The sequence below is a fragment of the Herpailurus yagouaroundi genome, unplaced genomic scaffold, assembly GCF_014898765.1.
Source record: "Herpailurus yagouaroundi ecotype Mexico unplaced genomic scaffold, PumYag 141, whole genome shotgun sequence".
NCBI lineage: Eukaryota > Metazoa > Chordata > Mammalia > Carnivora > Felidae > Herpailurus > Herpailurus yagouaroundi.
The window spans coordinates 13,117,686-13,138,672 of record NW_024412396.1 but is presented as its reverse complement, the minus strand read 5'-3'; the positions used below and the strand labels follow the sequence as shown (position 1 = coordinate 13,138,672).

Here is a 20,987-nt window from a genome sequence, read left to right as displayed (position 1 = left end):
TAGATAGATAGATAGATAGATAGATAGATAGATAGATAGATAGATAGATAATTACTTATTTTGGAGAGAATGCAGGTGGGGGAGGAGCAGGGAGAGGGGGACAGAGGATCTGAAGGGAGCTCTGTGCTGACAGGCTGACAGCAGCAAGTCCGACGTGGGGCTCAAACTCACGAATCTTGAGATCATGACCTGAGCCAAAGTCAGATGCTCAACCGACTGAGCCACCCAGGTGCCCCTATTTATTTATTTTTAGTGTTTATTTATTTTGAGAGAGAGAACATACATATGAGAAAGGGAGGGGCAGAGAGAGAGGTAGAGAGAATCTTAAGCCGGCTCCATGCTCAGGAGCCCAGCGAGGAGCTCAGTCTCACAGCTGCAAGATCACAATCTGAGCCAATATCAAGAGTCAGACGTTTGACTGAGCCACCAGGCCCCTGCTCCAAGATTTTATTTTTAAGTGATCTCTACACCCAGCATGGGGCTTGAACTCACAACCCTAAGATTAGGAGTCGCATACTCTACCAACTGTGTCAGCCAGGCACCCAAGACCATGTCTTGTTTATCTTTATATGCACATTGTTCAGTATCATGCCTGGTGCATAGTAGATGTGAATATGTGCTTAGCTGTACTTGATGCTTCCTTCCCTATTGCTTTCCTCAAGCGTAACACTTTTCTTGTATTCATTCTTTAACTTTTCCTCTACTTATCTTTTCTTCTTGCTTTCTTTGCTTCCCATCATTTTCCCTTAACAATTCTTATTTGTAAGCCCTTCCTTTTAAGGTAAACTTTTTTCTTCTATCCTTCCCTTGAAAGATATGTCTCTTCTAGATACTATATTTTTACTTAAGATAAGTATTTACTCACCCCCTTACTGTGAGTGAATGGAATGAGGTTAGTCATTAATCTCTGTTTTGTTGTCTTGGTTTTAAGTCCGTGCTCTATGCTTCTGGTGCACTCCTCCAGTTAAGGAACCCTTTTTAACATCCCTTGCTGGATTGTACTGTTGGCATCCATGAATTTAAGAAACATGGAATAGCATAAAGCTACTATGAATTCATTAATTTAAAAATATATGTTTGTATTTGATCAAACTATTTACATACTTCTGAAAATTGGTATGCATATTAATTTAGTGTATAGTCAGAGCTTAATGTGTTTATACATTTGAAGACTCTAGGTTGCCACATAGGAATCTGCAGATTAAAGTTTGGGAACTACTGTTCTAATACTAGAAAATAGTGCTCTGCCATATTTCTTCCTTGTGCAGAGGACCTAATCAAATTTTCTAACCTGAATTGAGATATTCCTGGTGCCATGTTCATTCAAGATATCTTTAGCTCTCCCAGACACAGTCTTTTATGGTAGCAGTAGTACAGTTGCTGTGAAAACTAAAAGTCTTTAAAATTAGTGATTTGGTTTTCTTACAGATCCCACCAGCACCACCAAGACCTGACTTCGATGCTTCAAGGGAAAAACTACAGAAGCTTGGAGAAGGAGAAGGGTCCATGACAAAGGAAGAATTCACAAAGATGAAACAGGAACTGGAAGCGTATGTGATTTTTGTTGTTGGTTTTGTTAATTGTGCTTATTTTAATGCCTTTTTTCTGTGCTCTCTGATATCCCATCCTTTTAATCATTTCACCACAGTGACCCTTTCTGAAAGATGCAGGTTTAAGCCAAACAACCAGTTTTAATGATCATGATCAGAGCCTACAGGAAAATTATAGAATAATTGCCTACATTGTAAAATTCTTTAAATTCATGTTTTAAATAGACTCTGAAAATTGCAAATGGGGGGTCCAAAACTTTATTTAAAAATAGTAGAAAGGGAAATAAGACTTTTTGAAGCAGAATATAAGTTGTTTTGGTTTTTATCTACAAGGCCTTAGTCATTGCCAACCTGGTTTTCTTTTTTCGATGTGTGCATACTACCCAAACTTCTGTTTTCTGTTTCTCATAGAAATATGCACCGAGCAACTCTGCACATACTCTGTTTTCTTTTTTAAAAAGTGTGTGTGTGTGTGTGTACGCATGTGTGTGCACGCGTGCTCCTGTCTAAATGGCTGTGTCTGTGTTTAATTTTTGCCCTCTTTCTTTCTGCCTATGGCTTCTGGCTAAGGGGAAAAGAATAGGAGCAAAGTAAAAGGAGAATAGTTTTAAAATGTTTTTCATTAAATGATTATTAGTTTCACATATACTAGAAATGCATTAAATCTTTGAAAAAACTGGAGATAACTTCTGTTTTGCGTTTAGCATATTTGCTGAAAATGCAGAATCTTTCCCTTCTTATTAGACATTTGAAGTAATTTTAGATTTACAGGATATTGTTTTCTGTATTTTGAGAGCAGTACAAGTAAACACTTTCCCTTGTATCATCATCACCTCCATCACTCTTTTTCTGATCATTTCTCCTCTTCATTCATTTCCTTTTCTCCTCTTCCACTTAGTTTCAGTTTTTAAGCATATATGCACCTGGCTACTAGACTCCTCTTCAGAATGCTAAACTCGTTTGACAAGATAAATTAGCAAAGTAGATCTTTTTTGTCAAAGTGTAAGGTGACATATTTTAAGATTTTTGTCCATGCTGGGTGCAAGCAATAGTCTGAGAGACAGAGATACATACTTTTATAGTTATAAGACTGAAAACTGGAAATTAGCAGAGCACATTAATATTAAAGAATCTGTGGTTTTCCAGTGGCCCTGATCATGATTCTTTTGTGGTCTGGTTAGGGGTTGGATAACAGAGAACCTTGGGTTTATTCTACTGCTACCTCCATCCTCTGCATCCTTCTTTTTTGTCTTCACTGAATGACTACCCTCACAGAGATCAAACTTCTCCCAACATTGGTCCTGCTGGTTTGCTGGTATGTAAAATTTATCCTCCTTGCACGTAGTTGAAGCAAGAATATTGGGCCTTTTCCTTGAGTGTTTCTTTTTTCAAACTGACGTATATTACTATATGATCACTGTGATTCACTGATGAAATTAAAATATTTTAAACATAATTTTCCAATGTAATGACAAAAATTAGTCTCTCTGTGGTGTGCTTTTTTTCTTGTGTGTTTGGGTCATTAGATGAAAATAATTATTAATGTTGAAAATATGCTTACTGAGGTTTGAGTTTAGATTTTTTTTTTTTTGTACACAGGTATTTAAAAGCAGTAATTATCGAGAAATTGATCCATAAAGATTGTATCAAATAATTTGTAGTGTACTTTCTCTGGAGCTGAAAACAAACACCCCTATAGTTATCTTTAACATCAACTTGCATAGGAAGAAAAGTTCATAAAACTTAAAAATATTAACATTTAAATATAATAAATACTATTAACTAGCATGAAGTCTTTTCAGAGCTGGATTTTATACATTTTATTAACAGTTCAACTAAAACCTTTATTTACATGGATTATATATTTGTATCTTTAATTTTGCATTTAGAATAATTTGGAGTATTTGTTGAAAACTGTTACGGACTATTTTCTAGTTGATGCAGTGTTTTACCTTTAATTATGTGTATTGTTTCTAGTGAATATTTGGCAATATTCAAGAAGACTGTTGCAATGCATGAAGTGTTCCTATGTCGTGTGGCAGCACATCCTATTTTGAGAAAAGACTTAAATTTCCATGTCTTCTTGGAATATAATCAAGATGTGAGTATTGATTAAAGCAGTAATCAAGGTTTATTTTTAGAGTCACTGTAAAAGGCAGGGAGTAGTTAGAAAAAAATCCTTTTTTTGTAATGTTCTTATTTTTCAAGGTAGTGTAAAATGACATTTTTTTTTTTAATTTTTTTTTTTTTCCAACGTTTATTTATTTTTGGGACAGAGAGAGACAGAGCATGAACGGGGGAGGGGCAGAGAGAGAGGGAGACACAGAATCAGAAACAGGCTCCAGGCTCCGAGCCATCAGCCCAGAGCCGACGCGGGGCTCGAACTCACGGACCGCGAGATCGTGACCTGGCTGAAGTCGGACGCTTAACCGACTGCGCCACCAAGGTGCCCCTAAAATGACATTTTTTTTAGTGGTAATAGAGTATTTCAATACAACTAGAGAAGAAATGAAGAAATTGAAGAAATGAGGCTAAATCATGTTACTGCATGGGACATTGATTTTCATCCTGAATTGTGAACCTCTTAAGAAATAGGATTATCAACTTGATTGTTTCCTAAATTTGAGTTTGAAGTTTTCTGAAATTCCAGGGAGGTGCTTGAGCTAAAGAATTCTAGATTACTTTAGGGTTAATCATTGCCTTTTGATCTGTTTAACTGACCTTTTTCAGTGCCAATTGCTCCTACTCTTCCTCCTTCCCTGCCTGAAAACTCTGTTACAGTGCAAATAGAAAAATTGATGTGGTTGAGCTTTAAAGATTTCTTCATTCATAGTACTGGCAAAAATTTTTTTTAATGGATAGGTGATACAGATCTTGGGATTTATATTTGAATGACAAGATTAACTCATAATTTTAGCAGAAAACAAATGTAGCATAGTGCTTATTTGCTTATAAGTTGACATCAAGATCAAAGAATTTTATGTATATAAATTTGCCCTTCTGGTTTGGTTTTAGTAGACATGACAATAAAATATCCTAAGTCTAGCAATAGAGAGAACACATTTTTTTGAAAGGGTATGAAGTAACTCAGGATCACAGAAACAGCATTTTAAGCCTGGATACTTTCACAAGTGTAAATATGGTATGTGATACTGGCATGTGGTCATTTACAACTAGGAACTGTAAAAAAATTCTGGCTATGTCATGAATTATAAGAAGCTGAAAATAACTTGTGACTGGGTTGCCAAAGAACACATGATAGAATGCTGTCATCACTTTTTTTACTTTTATGTGTTTGTTTTTGCTTAACCTTATTCATGGCCTTGGCCAAAACCTTAATAATAATTGGTAGAGCAGCTTAGGCATACAGTGAGTATTATCAGTGCAAGGCCACTTGAGCTGGAGGAGCCTCATGCTCTGTGTACTCTGTCCCATTGCCAAATCCCTTAGTACTATCTGAAATTATATGTCTGTATTTTAAATTTTTATGTATTTATTATCTGTCCTCTCTACTAAAATGTAAGCTCTCTGAAAGCAAGGCTTGAATTTTACACCATTGTATCCTCACTGCTTTAGAATAATGGCTGACAATTAAGATGTAAAATAAGTATTTGTTAAAATGATAAGTGAAAGATTATTGATTGTTTTCCAGTTGTGGTGGTGGTTTTTTAACTTTTTTTTTTTAATTTAAATTTTATAGTTAACATACAGTGCAATATTGGTTTCAGGAGTAGAATTCAGTGATTTATCACTTACGTACAACACCCAGTGCTCATCCCAACAAGTGCCCTCCTTAGTACCTATCACTCATCTAGCCCATCTCCCACCCACCTCCCTCTGTCAACCCAGTTTGTTCTCTGTCATTAAGAGTCTCTTGTGGTTTGTTTCCCTCACTTTTCTTTCCCCCCTCTTCCCATATGTTCATCTGTTTTGTTTCTTATATTTCACATAGAAGCGAAATCATATGGGATTTGTCATTCTCTGGTTGACTTATTTCACTTAACATAATATATGCTAGCTCCGTCCACATCATTGCAAATGGCCAGATTTCATTCTTTTTGATGGCTGAGTAATATTCCATTGTATATATGTACCACATCTTCTTTATCCGTTCATAAATTGATGGACATTTGGGCTCTCTCCATAGTTTGGCTATTGTTGATAATGCTATAAACATTGGGGTGCAGGTACCCCTTTGAATCTGTATTTTTGTATCCTTTGGGTAAATACCTAATAGTGCAATTGCTGGATCATAGGGTAGTTCTATTTTTAGTTTCTTGAGGGACCTCCATACTATTCTCCAGAGTGACTGCACCAGTTTGCATTCCCACCAACAGTGCAAGAGCATTTCCCCCTTTCTCTGCATGCTTGCCAACACTTGCTGTTTCTTATGTTGTTAATTTTAGCCATTCTGACAGGTGTAAAGTGGTATTTCATCATGGTTTTGATTTGTATTTCCCTGATGATAAGTGATGGTGATCATCTTTTATATGTCTGTTAGCCATCTGGATGTCTTCTTTGGAAAAGTGTCTGTTCATGTCTTCTGCCCATTTCCTCACTAGATTATTTGTTTTTTGGGTGTTGAATTTGGTAAGTTCTTTATGGATTTTGGATACTAAGCCTTTATCTGATATGTCATTTGCAGATATCTTCTCCCATTCTGTAGGCTATCTTTTAGTTTTGTTGGTTGTTTCCTTTGCTGTGCAGGAGCCTTTTAAGTTTATTTTTGAAAGAGAGAGAAAACATCAGCAGGGGAGGGGCAGAAAGAGAAGGGGAGATTGAATCCCAAGCAGGCTCCACACTCAGCATAGAGCCCCATGCAGGGCTCGATCCAACCATCAGATCAGGACCTGAGCTGAAATCAAGGGTCTGACACTTAACCGACTGAACCACCTAGGTGCCCCAGAAGCTTTTTATTTAAGGAAGTCCCAATAGTTCATGTTTGCTTTTGTTTTCCTTAACGTTGGCAATGTGTCTAGTAAGAAGTTGCTCTGGCCAAGGTCAGAGAAGTTGCTGCCTGTGTTTTATTCTAGGAATTTGATGGTTTCCTATCGCACATTTAGGTCTTTCATCCATTTTGAATTTATTTTTGTGTATGGTGTAATAAAGTGGTCCAGGTTCATTCTTCTGCATGTTGCTGTCCACTTTTCCCAACACCATTTGTTGAAGAAACTGTCTTTTTTTCATTGGATTTCTTTCCTGCTTTGTCGAAGATTAGTTGACCATATAGTTGTGGGTCCATTTCTGGGTTTTCTATTCTGTTCCACTGATCTATGTATCTGTTTCTGTGCCAGTACCATACTGTCTCGATGACTACAGTTTTGTAATATAGTTTCAAATCTGGAATCGTGATGCCTCCAGTTTTGTTTTTCTTTTTTGGATTGCTTTGGCTATTCAGGGTCTTTTGTGGTCCCATACAGATTTTAGGATTGTTTGTTCTAGCTCTGAGAAAAATGCTGGTGGTATTTTGATAGGGATTGCATTAAATGTGTGGATTGCTTTGGGTAGTATTGACATTTTAACGTTTGTTCTTCCAATCCATGAGCATGGAATGCTCTTCCATTTGTTAGTGTCCTCTTCAATTTCTGTCATAAGTGTTTTATAGTTTTCAGAGTACAGATCTTTTACCTCTTTAGTTAGGTTTATTTTCCTAGGTACGTTTTTGGTGCAGTTCCAAATGGAATCAATCCTTTGATTTCTTTTTCTGCTGCTTCGTTATCAATGTATAAAAATGCAACAGATTTCTGCATGTTGATTTTATGTCTTGTGACTTTGCTGAATTCATGTATTAGTTCTAGCAATTTTTTGGTGGAGTCTTTCGGATTTTCTACATAGAGTATCATGTGAAAGTTTGACTTCCTCCTTGCTGATTTGGGTGCCTTTTCTTTTTGTTGTCTGACTGCGGAGATTAAGACTTCCAATAATGTGTTAAATAGTAATAATGAGAATGGGTATCCTTGTCTTGTTCCTGACTATAAAGGAAAGGCTTTCAGCTTTTCCCCATTGAGGAGGATATTAACTATGGGTCTTTCATATATGGTTATGATGTTGAGATATATTCCATCTATCCCTACATTGTTGCGGGTTTTTATTAAGAATGGATGCTGTATTTTGTCAAATGGATTATTGATTGTTTAGATCAGATTTATAAATAGCTTTGGAAAAAAATTAAGGTTTCATAAATTTTCTCCCTTCAATATAGATTTCTTTTTCTTCCTCCCACTAATATATGCTTAATAGAGATAATGATGTCATGCATTATAATAACCCTTTTAATACCAGCACATGGTATTTTGGAGAAACTCTAAAAAGACAGGAAAGTGGTTTGCAAATATTTTTTAATCATTAATTAATAGCAAGTATATTAACAGGTTATAGAAGATTATAGGCCCCAGGGCACCTGGGTGGCTCAGTCAGTTAAGTAAGATCAGGTCATGATCTCACAGTTTATGAGTTTGAGCCCAGGATTGGGTTCTCTGTCAGTGCAGAGCCTGCTTCAGATCCTCTGTCCCCATCTCTGCCCCTCCTCCGCTTGTGCTCCCTCCCTCTTTCAAAAATTAACAAACATTAAAAAAAAAGAAGGGACACCTGAGTGACTCAGTCGGTTGGGTGTGTGACTTCAGCTCAGGTCATGATCTCATGGTCCGTGAGTTTGAGCCCCGTGTCGGGCTCTGTGCTGACAGCTCAGAGCCTGAAGCCTGCTTCAGATTCTGTGTCTCCTTCTCTCTCTGCTCCTTCCCCACTCACACACTATCTTTCTCTGTCTCTTAAAAATAAATAAATGTTAAAAATTAAAAAAAAGAAGAAGAAGAAGAAGAAGAAAAGGTATGCCTGGGTGGCTCAGTTGGTTAAGCATTTGACTCAGTTTCAGCTCAGGTCATGATCTCATGGTTGGTGGGTTCTAGCCACACATGAGGCTCTGTGCTGACAGCATGGAGCCTGTTTGTGATTCTCTCTCCCTCTCTCTGTGCCCCTCCCCTGCTCTCTCATTCCGTCTCTCTCGAAATACAAACTAATACAAAAAAAGTTTTTTAAAAAGAAGGAGATTATAGGCCCAAAACTAAGAGGTTTTTCTCAATGTTGTTCTAATGCTGTTTCATGGATCTTTACATACTTCAGTGGGGCAGGAAAAGCAATCTGCATGTGCTGTTTTGTTTTCTAAGTTTCCGAGAGCCATGGGACTGATAAGTTGCTGAAGTAGAGCTAGGGTGTCTTAAAGTCTAAAGAGGCCATCAGGCAGCTGGGAGGCCTAGAAAAGCTTATTCTAGCATTGAGTTGTTTGAGAAATAGTTGCTGTTGTAAGGAATGATTGCCTTTAATGTTCAGTGCCTTACTTAAGTAGTTGTATACCTTCTCTGTTTCTACTAGGTATAGTCTGAGTCTACTTAAGAGTAGAGTAAATATATAACCTCTTCAACACCCTAATGTCCATTCAGTTCTTGCTGCCTTATCAGTGGACATAACCCAGGACCCTGCCTCATATCTGAGTTCTTAAGCCCTAGTATTAATAGACTCCAAACATAGACAGCTCTGTTTTTCCCTATTCATATTTTGATTGTTCTTTGATTCTGGTACATCTAGACACTTGATCTCTTCTGCATTTTGACCCTGTTAGCAGCCCTTTTGTCTTTACTTTGTTCTCATGTAGCCTAGATTGCCTGCTCCATCATTTATAACAAGGTTATATATGACTTCAAACAGCTCTCTCCCATTTTCCATAAAAGCTAATTTCAACTTGCAGCAGTTCCTCCTTGATGTAGAATGACCTTGTTCACTAGGAAATACAAGCCAATCAGAGATCAAATCCCACAACTCCACATGTCTCCCACAACCCTCATCTGCCTTGGCAGCCACATGCATATATTAGCTTTTTTTTTTTTTTCTTTTTTTTCTTCCTTTCCAATCTGGACAACTTTTAATTTCTTTTGCTTGCCTAACTTCCATGGCTAGAATCTCCAGTACAATGTAAAATAGAAATGACAAGAGCAGACATCCTTGTTTTGTCTATGATCTTGGGAGGAAAGCATTCACTATTTCACTATTAAGTATGATGTTAACTGTGGGGTTTTCATTGATGCTCTTGATCAAGTTGAAGAAGTTCCCTTCTATTCCTAGTTTGTTGAGTGTTTTTATTATGAAAAAGTATAGCTATTGAGATGATAATGTGGTTTTGTCCTTTATTCTACTAATATAGTATATTACATTGTGCCTTTCCACTTTGACAAAGGTATCTTTCTAGCTATCCTGGATCCCATGTACTTCTGGATCTTTGGGATCTGTTCTGAGTTTCCTTCTTAACTTTGTGGCTCCTTCTTAGTGTCCTTTGTGAGCTTTTTCCTCCATATATCCATTCATTTAAATAGGATCCTTCCAAGGTTCCTCACTGATTTCTCCAGAAATTTAGAAGTTCCTTTAGACTTCTAACTCTAAATTCTCCTGAAGTGATCTCATTGACTCCTATGGCTGCAGGTACTTTTATATCTATTAACTTATAAATCTGTATCACTTGTTTGAGCTCTTCTTTAAATGCAGGTCTTCTTTTATGTTCTCTGTCTCAAAGAAGATACCAGCACCTTCCAATTTCTTAAGACCTAAAAATTACTCATGACTTTACTCCCTATTCCTTTTTTTTTTTTTTTTTTTAAGTAGGCTCCATGCTGAGGCCTGAACTCAGACCCGGAGATCAAGACCTGAGCTGAGATCAAGAGTTGGACAGTTAACTCGCTGAGCCACTCAGGCATCCCCCTGCTCCCTATTCCTATTAGGAAACACCAAATCCTGTCTGTTCTACTGTCTTACTATATTAGGAATGTGTCTACTTCCTTCTATCACCAGACCTAAAGATTAGTTCTGACCTTTATAACCCTTGATTGGGTTATTGAAACAGCCTCTGACTGGTCTTTCAACCTCCAGTCTTACCTTTCTCATTTTCTAAGTCTGTATTAAGTTCCCTTGGTGTTCTCGAAGTGCCGTATGGATTCCTATAACATTGTACTGCTCACCCTATGTTTAATCATATGTTTCTCTGGATTCTCCTCTGCACCATAAATTACTCTTATAGAGTATGGACCACCTCTTAATCATCCTTATTTTCTGAACACCTAGCACAGTGCGTGATTGTAATACACATTTGTCAATAGTTTTTTAAATAAGTGAATTAGTTAATATAAGAACACAGTTTTGAAAAACACCCAGAGTGCATTCAGAGGCCTAAAGATACAGCAGTTTAGAAAGGTTTCATGAAGAGAATGTGTTTTAATTTCGATGTTTAATGAAGTCTGAATAGAATTTTTGGTGGGAAGAGAGATACTATTTCAGGTATAGGGGAACCTAAGCATTTAGAGCTTCTTTTGAGAACTATTTGGAACATAAGGTTCTGTGGGGGTTTGGTGGTGAGTACAAAGGTAAATTGAACCAGATTGTTGAAAGTCTTGAATACCATGCCTAGGGGATTGGCTTTTATTCTCTGAACATTGTGAAACTCTATAAAGTTATTGAGTAGGGAGGAGATGCTCAAAATTTAATTTTGGAAGTCCTCATCAGAATGGATTGGATTGAAGAAATGAGAGATGTTAACTAGTAGTCCAGTGTGGTAGTTAAGCAAGAAATAATGAGGATTTTTACTAGGACAGTGAGAAAGGAAAGGGACAAATTTCAGACATTTGATGGTAGAATTTGAGCTTTGAGAGACAAAAAGAAGTTGTAGATTATTTCAAGATTTTTAATGAGTGGTATGGGGTTTTAGGGAACATGTGGGAATCTGAGAGATTGGTTGGATGGAGGGACCATGAAGGAGGGACCATGAATAGGGAGAACCAAGAAAAGGAAAGTTTTGGAGATTAGATTATAATGAATACTGCTTTAGTCTAATGTGAGGTTAGCAGAATTTCCATTTATAAGGATATGATCTAGGCAAATGGAAATAGAATCTAAGATTCAGGAAAGAGCTTAGTGGTAGTGATCATGATTTGTGAATCATTTATATAATGGTGAGCATTGAAACCGTGGTAGTAGATAAGGAAATTAGATGGGCTATTCCTTTATGGGACACCCTGGTGCAGCAAGTGGTAAATAATAATGAAAGAGGCATTACTTTCCATATGTAATCTAAAAAAGAAAAAAATTGCCAACTTAAGTTTACCTTTCTTTCAGCTGAGTGTGAGAGGAAAAAATAAAAAAGAGAAACTTGAAGATTTCTTTAAAAACATGGTTAAATCAGCAGATGGAGTAATTGTTTCAGGAGTAAAGGTAAGATTTTATTTGATTAACAGAGGTATTGGTTTAAGAATCCACTTATTTTAAGAAGATAGAGATTTCAGATGTGCAGGTGACCATTGGAGTAAAAGAGAAGTTTGAATAGTAGAATGCTTAGGCCTGAGAAACTGGGCCCTGCCCTGGAATCCACTCTTTAGAGCCCTTCCTTTTCCCAACGGGCGAGAGTTCTGCAGTCCAAGGGGATTTGCCCACCTGGAGCACATACCCCTTCCTTCCAAACTAGACCATGCTTGAAGTATCCGGAACCCGGTATTTCTTTGCCCAAATCTGAAGCCAAGTCTTCCTCTTCTGTGGGTAATCAAGGGTGACCATGGGTCAGCTGGGGAAAGGGAAGGCACAGGGGAGGTCAGTGTGCAGAATGGAGTGTCCTGTTACATACATCTGAGGTTTCTTTAGGTGCCTTACAGAGCTGCAGGGTGGGGCACGAAGCGGGGCTCCATTTGTACATTTGCCCTTGGTCTTACAAATGTTAGGGGCAGACTTGGGTTCAGATCTGGAGTTAGAAGAGCTTCTTTGAGGTTTTAGTCTTGTCTTGGGTGCCTGGCTCAGGTAGAGCATGAGGCTCTTGATCTCGGGGTCATGAATTCAAGCTCCACATTGGGCACAGAGCTTACTTAAATAAATAAATAAAAATAAAATTTAGGGGCACCTGGGTGGCTCAGTTGATTAAACATCTGACTTCGGCTCAGGTCACGATCTCACGATTTGTGAGTTCAAGCCTGACATTGGGCTCTGTGCTGACAGCTTGGAGCCTAGAGCCTGCTTCAGATTCTGTATCTCCCTCTGTCTCTGCCCTTTCCCCGTTAGTGCTCTCTTTCTCTCAAAAATAAAATAAAATACATTTAAAAAAATAAATAAAGATTAAAAATTGTTTAAATATATAAATAAATAACACCTAAGTATTACATTATGAAACAAACACTAAGAAAGAGATAAATGATGCAGCTTTGTCATCATTACCTGTTTTTATAGATACATCTACAGTAAAACTTAGGTGGAAAGTACTATTCATTTGATTTATACTTTGGTTTTCAGAGATGGGTCACTTGGTATATTGACATTGCATATGCCGTGGCTACTTTCTAATAAGAACCCTGCTTCCTTCCATTTAATGCTCTGTATTGAGTATGATTAGTAGTAACTAATATTTTTTGAACATTTACAGTGTGGTATTTGGTAGCACATACTTTATTTAATCTTCAATCCTACAAGTTGGATGGTTTATCCCATTTTAACAGTCAAGGAAAGTGGTACATATGTATTACAAATTTTAAAGGACATTTTGTCAGCACTGATTCTTCCTTGTGTTCTGTGGATGTGGGTCTTATATCATTTCAACTGCTGCTTTTTCAAAAACTGATTGCTATTTTAGAAAGGAGGAAAGTATTTTTATTTTTTATTTTTTAATTTTTTTAAGTTTATTTATTTATTTTGAGAGAGAGAGAATGAGCAAAGGAGGGACAGAGGGAGGCGGGGACCGAGGATCCAAAGCAGGCTCCGAGCTGACAGAAGACAGCCTGATGTGGGGCTCTGAAGTTACTGATGAAATCAGTAGAACATCTGATTATTAGAGGATAGCTGTGCTGTTTTACTGGTTTTTTGTATTATAATGGTAAAGTGCTTTATGTATTACACTAAAGCAAATAAGTGAAAAAATTACATTTTCTTTTGATCCCATAGGACGTAGATGATTTCTTTGAGCATGAACGAACATTTCTTTTAGAATATCATAACCGAGTTAAGGATGCATCTGCTAAATCTGATAGGATGACAAGATCCCACAAAAGTAAGGTTTTTTTCTCTGTGGCTAAAGCTTACCTTTTTTTAATGGAATAATTATAAAGTTGTTATTTTATTTACAGTTTGTAAAAGTCTTGATATAGAACAGTGTTTCTCAAACTTTGGTCTGTGAAGCTTTGACCCTAGGGCTCTTTTTATTTTTAGCAAGTCTGTGAGGTAAAAACTATCTTCATAATAATCCACGATGCTTTTTGTATTTTTCACCATGTTGATATTTACACTGATAATGCAAAAGCCATGGTGGATAAAATTACTGATGCCTTAGCACAGACCAGGGCAGTAGCACCAAATTATGCTAATAGTCACTGTATTCTTTCTACAGTGCATTTGCAGTTAGAACAGATTTTTCAATTAAGGATGTCCTTGATGAAGCAGTAAAAATTATTAATTAATAAATCGCTTCCCTTGGGTTCACATTTTTTAATATCTGAATGATGGGAGGTATGTGTAAAGCACTTTGATTACATATGATGGTTCTCTCTAGAAAAGCATTTTAGTGATTGAGTTGCAACTAAACTAGTTGCTTTTTTCATAAAACCCCATTTTTACTTGAGAGAACAATGGACAAATGATGATTATTCATAGTTGAGTATTTGGTAGACATTTTCTTAAAAATTAAGTGACCCTGTCACTTTAAGGAAAACAACTGACAGTATTTGTTGACAATGATAAAAGTCAAGCTTTCCAGCAATAAGTAGAATTTTGGAAAACTTGTATCCATCCCCATGAGCTTGGTTCCCAATAATTAAAGACTGGTCTGAGGGAGGAGATTGATGGGAATATGTGAATTTTTGATACTGTTTATGTATACTGAAGTGCATCAACATTTGGAAGGTCTGCATCATTCATTGAACCAATATTTTCTAAATGACCAAATACATGATGTTACAAAATCACATATGTAAAAGATTCATTCAAAGTTCAAGATAGGCTAATGGGGTTTTTTAACATCTTTATTGAGGTAAAAATTGATATCAGTAAGCTGTAGTATTCAGAGTATACAATTTGATAAGTTTTGACATATGTGTAAAATCATCACTACAGCCAAGATAATTAATATATCTATCACCTCCACAAGTTTCCTTATAGCCCTCTGTAATCCCTCCTTCTCACCCTGTCCCCAGGAAACCAACGATCTGCTTTTTGTCTCTGTAGATTAGTTTGCATTTTCTAGAATTTTATATAAATGGAATCATACTATATGTACTCTTTATTATTTGGCTTTGAAATTCAACAAAATTATTTTGAGATTCATTCATGTTGTGTGTATCGAGAGGTTATTCCTTTTTATTGCTGAGTATTATTCTATTCTATGGATATATCACAGTTGTTCATCCATTCAGCTATTGGTGGACATTTGGGTTGTTGTTAGCTTTTGGCTGTTATAAATAAAGCTGATGTGAACCATCTATATGTAAGTCTTTGTATGGACATGTGCTTCCGTTGCTCTTGGGTAATACCTGAAAGAGTGACCAGGTCATGCGGTAAGTGTATAATTAACTTTTTAAAAACTTTAGGGGCGCCTGGGTGGCGCAGTCGGTTGACCGTCCGACTTCAGCCAGGTCACGATCTCGCGGTCCGTGAGTTCGAGCCCCGCGTCGGGCTCTGGGCTGATGGCTCAGAGCCTGGAGCCTGTTTCCGATTCTGTGTCTCCCTCTCTCTCTGCCCCTCGCCCGTTCATGCTCTGTCTCTCTCTCTCCCAAAAATAAATAAACGTTGAAAAAAAAAATTAAAAAAAAAAAACTTTGGAAAAAACTGCCACTTTTTTCCCAAAATGATTGTACCATTTTATATTCCTACCAGCTGTACATGAGCGTTCCAGTTGCTCCACATCTTTTCCAACAAGGATACTCATTCTTTTTCATTTCAGCCATTCTCATAAGTCAGTAATGTCTCTGTGTAGTTTTAATTTTTAATTTGCATTTCCCTAATGACTAATGATGTTGAACATCCCTTCTTACATAAATCTTCTAGCTTTTTTCTTCTTTACCAAAGTTGTTTTTGGCCCCTCTAGGTTCTTTACATTTTCATATGGATTTTATTTTTTTATTTAAATTTTACTTAGTTAATATACAGTGCAACATTGGTTTCAGGAGTAGAATTTAGTGATTCATTATTTACAATACTCCGTGTTTGTCACAAGTGCCCTCCTTAATTTCCATCACCCATCTAGCCCATGTCTTACCCACCTCCCTCTGTCTACTCTGTTTGTTCTCTATTGTTAAGAGTCTCTTGTGGTTTGTTTCCCTCTCTTCTCTTCCCCTTCCTTTCCCATATGTTCATCTGTTTTGTTTCTTAAATTCCACATATGAGTGAAATCGTGTGGGATTTGTCTTCTTCTGATTGACTTATTTCAATTCATACCGATTTAGAATTAGCTTGTCACTTTCTACACAAATGCTGTCTGGGATTTTGGGGTTGTGTAGAATCTGTAGGTCATTTTGGGGAAGATTGACATCTTAACCATATTGACTCTTCTGATACATAAATATAGTATATCTCTCCATTTAGTTTGGTCTTCCTTATAATTCTCTCAGCAATGTTTTTTAACTTATATTGTACAGGTGTTATACACCGGTTTTTTTTTTAATTTAATTTTTTATTTTTTTAAATTTACATCCAAGTTAGTTAGCATATAGTGCAACAACGATTTCAGGAGTAGATTCCTTAATGCCCCTTACCCATTTAGCCCATCCCCCCTCCCTTCAGTTACCTTCTGTTTGTTCTCCATATTTAAGAGTCATGTTTCGTCCCCCTCCCTGTTTTTATTTTATTTTTGCTTCCCTTCCCTTGTGTTCATCGGTTCTGTCTTAAAGTCCTCATATGAGTGAAGTCATATGATATTTGTCTTTCACTAATTTCGCTTTAATACCATCTAGTTCCATCCACATAGTTGCAAATGGCAAGATTTCATTCTTTTTGATTGCCAAGTAATACTCCATTGTGTATATATACCACATCTTCTTCATTCATCCATTGATGGACATTTGGGCTCTTTCCATACTTTGGCTATTGTTGATAGTGCTGCTATAAACATTGGGGTGCATGTGCCTCTTTGAAGCAGCATACCTGTATCCCTTGGATAAATACTTAGTAGTGCAATTGCTGGGTCATAGGATAGTTCTATTTTTAATTTTTTGAGGAACCTCCATGCTGTTTTCCAGAGTGGCTGCACCAGTTTGCATTCCCACCAGCAGTGCAAAAGAGATCCTCTTTCTCCACGTCCTGGCCAACATCTGTTGTTGCCTGAGTTGTTCATCTTAGCCATTCTTGACTGGTGTGAGGTGGTATCTCATTGTGGTTTTAATTTGTATTTCCCTGATGATGAGTGATGTTGAACATTTTTTCATGTGTCGGTTGGCTGTCTGGATGTCTTCTTTGGAGAAGTGTCTATTCATGTCTTTTTTACCCATTTCTTCACTGGATTATTTGTTTTCTGGGTGTTGAGTTTGATAAGTTCTTTGTAGATTTTGGATACTAACCCTTTATCTGGTATGTCGTTTGCAAATATCTTCTCCCATTCTGTCGGTTGCCTTTTAGTTTTGCTGATTGTTTCCTTTGCTGTGCAGAAGCTTTTTATTTTGTTGAGGTCCCAATAGTTCATTTTTGCTTTTGTTTCCCTTGCCCCTGGAGATGCGTTGAGTAAGAGGTTGCTGCAGCCAAGATCAAAGGGTTATTGCCTGCTTTCTCCTCGAGGATGTTGATGGCTTGTCTTACATTTAGGTCTTTCATCCATTTTGAGTTTATTTTTGTGTATGGTATAAGAAAGTGGTCCAGGTTCATTTTTCTGCATGTTACTGTCCAGTTTTCCCAGCATCACTTGCTGAAGAGACTGTCTTTATTCCATCAGATACACTTTCCTGCTTTGTCAAAGATTAGATGGCCATATGTTTGTGGGTCCATTCTGGGTTCTCTGTTCTGTTCCGTTGATCTGAGTGTCTGTTTTTGTGCCAATACCATACTATCTTGATGATTACAGCTTTGTAATACAGCTTGAAGTCCGAGGATCTTATACACCTTTAGTTGAATTGATCCCTGATTATTTTTTGATGCTATCATAAATGATGTGTTTTTTACATTTCAGTTTCTAGTTCTTTGCTAATATATAGAAATACAGTGTGTTTTCTGTATTGATCTTGTATCTTGCAATATTACTAAATAAACTCACTTATTAGTTCCAGTAACTATTTTGTAGATTCCTTATGATTTTCTACATAGATGATCATCTGCCAATAAAAACAATTACACTTGTTTCCAATTTAGATTCCATTTATTTCTTGTCTTTGCCCCGTTGTACTGAAGCTATACCTATAGCTCCAGTGCAGTGTGGATGGAAGTGGTGAGAATAGGCATCTTTGCCTTGTTCCTTAGCTTATGGGGAAGGCATTCATTCTTTTTTTTTTTTTCAACGTTTATTTATTTTTGGGACAGAGAGAGACAGAGCATGAATGGGGGAGGGGCAGAGAGAGAGGGAGACACAGAATCGGAAACAGGCTCCAGGCTCTGAGCCATCAGCCCAGAGCCTGACGCGGGGCTCGAACTCACGGACCGCAAGATCGTGACCTGGCTGAAGTCGGACGCCCAACCGACTGCGCCACCCAGGCGCCCCGGAAGGCATTCATTCTTAAACCATTAATTATGGTGTTTGGTGTAGGTTTTTCCTAGATGCTTTTTATCAGGGTGAAAAAATTGTCTTATAAATTTATCTGAGAGGTTGTGTTTTTTTAAATCAGGAATGAGCGTTGGATTCTTTTCATATGCTCTTTTTGCAGCTGCAGTGTTCAGATAATCCCGTTTTTTCCTTTTAGTCTATTATGTATTGATTGATTTTCAAATGTTAAACCAACTTTATGATCTTGGGATTAATATCACTTATTTATACCAATGGAGTTTAATGTAATAGAGCTTAGAAAGTTTATTGATATGATTTTAGATTCCCCACTGCAACTATTTTTTTTAATATGAAATTTATTGTCAAATTGGTTTCCATACAACACCCAGTGCTCATCCCAACAGGTGCCCTCCTCAATGCCCATCACCCTCTTTTCCCTCCCTCCCATCCCCCATCAACCCTCAGTTTATTCTCAGTTTTTAAGAGTCTCTCATGGTTTGCCTCCTTCCCTCTCTGTAACTTTTTTTTTCCTCTTCCCCTCCCCCATGGTCTTCTGTTAGGTTTCTCAGGATCCACATAAGAGTGAAAATGTATGGTATCGTCTTTCTCTGTATGACTTATTTCACTTAGCATATCACTCTCCAGTTCCATCCATGTCATTACAACTAACTCTTAAAGAAACTACTACTTGTTGAGTTTTGGGGTGGTATCAAAGAAGAATATCCACAGGGCGCCTGGATGGCTCAGTCGGTTGAGTGTCCGACTTCGGCTCAGGTCATGATCTCGCAGTTGACGAGTTCGAGCCCCGCGTCGGGCTCTGTGCTGACAGCTCAGAGCCTGGAGCCTGCTTTGGATTCTGTGTCTCCCTCTCTGTACCTCCGCTGCTATACTCTGTCTGTCTGTCTCTCTCTCAAAAATAAATATAACCATTAAAAAAATATTTTTTAAAAGGAATATCCACAATTATCTGAAAATAAAGCTACATATCTGTTTGAGACTGCATTTTCTCCACATATTTGAACAAAAGCAGTGTATTATAATATTACGATTGAATGCAGAAGCAGGTAAGAGAATGCAGCTCTTCTATTAAGATAAAGACACAAAAAATTTGTAAAAATGTAATAGTGTCACTCTGCTCACTAATTTAAAAATACATATAGTTATTTTTCATTTGAAATATTACTTATGTTAACTATGATTTTAATACTTTTAATCATTTTGCTTTACTTAAAAAACATACAGTACATATTGATAGACATAATCCCCATAAACACAATTATTTAGGATCCTCAATAATTTCTAAGAGTGTAAAGGAGTCCTTAGACCAAAAAGTTTGAGAACCTCTGTTATAGAGACAGTTCAGCTGGTACCTAGAAATAAGAACCTCTGTTTTGGAGTACTGTTACATGCTGTAACAGAAAGGAAATAAAGTCTCTGCCTTGATACCTTCTATTCTTGTGTCATTCTTTGGAGAAGGCTAGGAGTTATTTTTATATTTTATTCTATTTTTGTAACTTACAGATTTCTTCTAAGGAAGTAGTTATTTACATTTGCTTGTTCAGTACTTAAGAACTATAAAGTGTGGGAAGCTTGAATTCCTTCCTAGATTTATTACCAATTTGCTCTAGAGCATTGGGCAAGTCACATAATTAATTGGTATTATACTGGTTCCCTTGTTTATAAAATGACATTAAGATGAGTTATCTCACACGTTTTACTCCTCTGTTAAGAGAAACTTTGTCCTAGTCTGTCCTCTCCCTGTCCCTCCATCAAGACCTGCACTTACTCCCTCTACACACCCAGAGTCACATAGTGCACCCTGTGGGGCTCCAGCAGTACCCTGTTTGCTTTCCTGGGGACCCCCATACTCCACCAACTGGACCAGGCTGGAGCCCACAGGCCTCGCCTGTACCCCCTCAAGAAAGAAAAACTTTGTAAATATGAAATGGTATATATACTAGTGTTAGTTGTAATAATTAGGAGTATCCTTAAGTTTATTTTTGATTATTTAAAATGGAATCCTATTAGGGGTGCCTGGCTGGCTCAGTCAGTAGAATATGCGACTCTTGATCTCAGGGTTGTAGGTTTGAGCCCCACATTGAATGAAGAGATTACTTAAAAATAAAATCCTTTAAAAAATTAAAATAAAATAGAATCCTACTATACTTTAAAAATTGTTTTGGGGCACCTGGGTGGCACAGTCGGTTAAGCGTCCGACTTCAGCCAGGTCACGATCTCGCGGTCCGGGAGTTCGAGCCCCGCGTCAGGCCCTGGGCTGATGGCTCAGAGCCTGGAGCCTGTTTCCGATTCTGTGTCTCCCTCTCTCTCTGCCCCTCCCCCGTTCATGCTCTGTCTCTCTCTGTCCTAAAATAAATAAACATTGGAAAAAAAAATTTTTTTTTTAATAAAAATTGTTTTAAAGTTATTTAGCTCAGGGGCACCTTGCTGGCTGTCAGTAGAGCATACGACTCTTTTTTTGTTGTTTGTTTAAGAGAGAGAGAGAACACCAGAGGGGGAGAGTGGCAGAGAGAGAGAGAGAGAGAGAGAGAGAGAATGAATGAATTCTAAGCAGACTTCATGCTTGACCTGAGCCGAAATCAAGAGTGTAATACTCAGTTAACTGAGCCACCCAGGCACCCCTGAGTCTATGACTCTTAATCTCAGGGTAATGAGTTCAAGCCCCATGTTGGGCGTGGACCTGCATAGGATAGGATAGGATAGGATAGGATAGGATAGGATAGGATAGGATA

The 20,987-nt window shown here is 37.4% G+C and overlaps 1 protein-coding gene across 1 annotated transcript in view; it reads left to right on the top strand.

Annotated features, from left to right (window-relative positions):
* The window catches only part of SNX6 (sorting nexin 6), a 52,710-nt gene that overhangs the window by 18,324 nt on the left and 13,399 nt on the right, over positions 1 to 20,987 (top strand). Inside the window, exons 5-8 of the mRNA XM_040476912.1 lie at positions 1,429 to 1,550; positions 3,528 to 3,651; positions 11,703 to 11,798; positions 13,506 to 13,611. Coding sequence (XP_040332846.1) covers positions 1,429 to 1,550; positions 3,528 to 3,651; positions 11,703 to 11,798; positions 13,506 to 13,611 — 448 coding nt within the window. The remainder of the gene's footprint in view (positions 1 to 1,428; positions 1,551 to 3,527; positions 3,652 to 11,702; positions 11,799 to 13,505; positions 13,612 to 20,987) is intronic.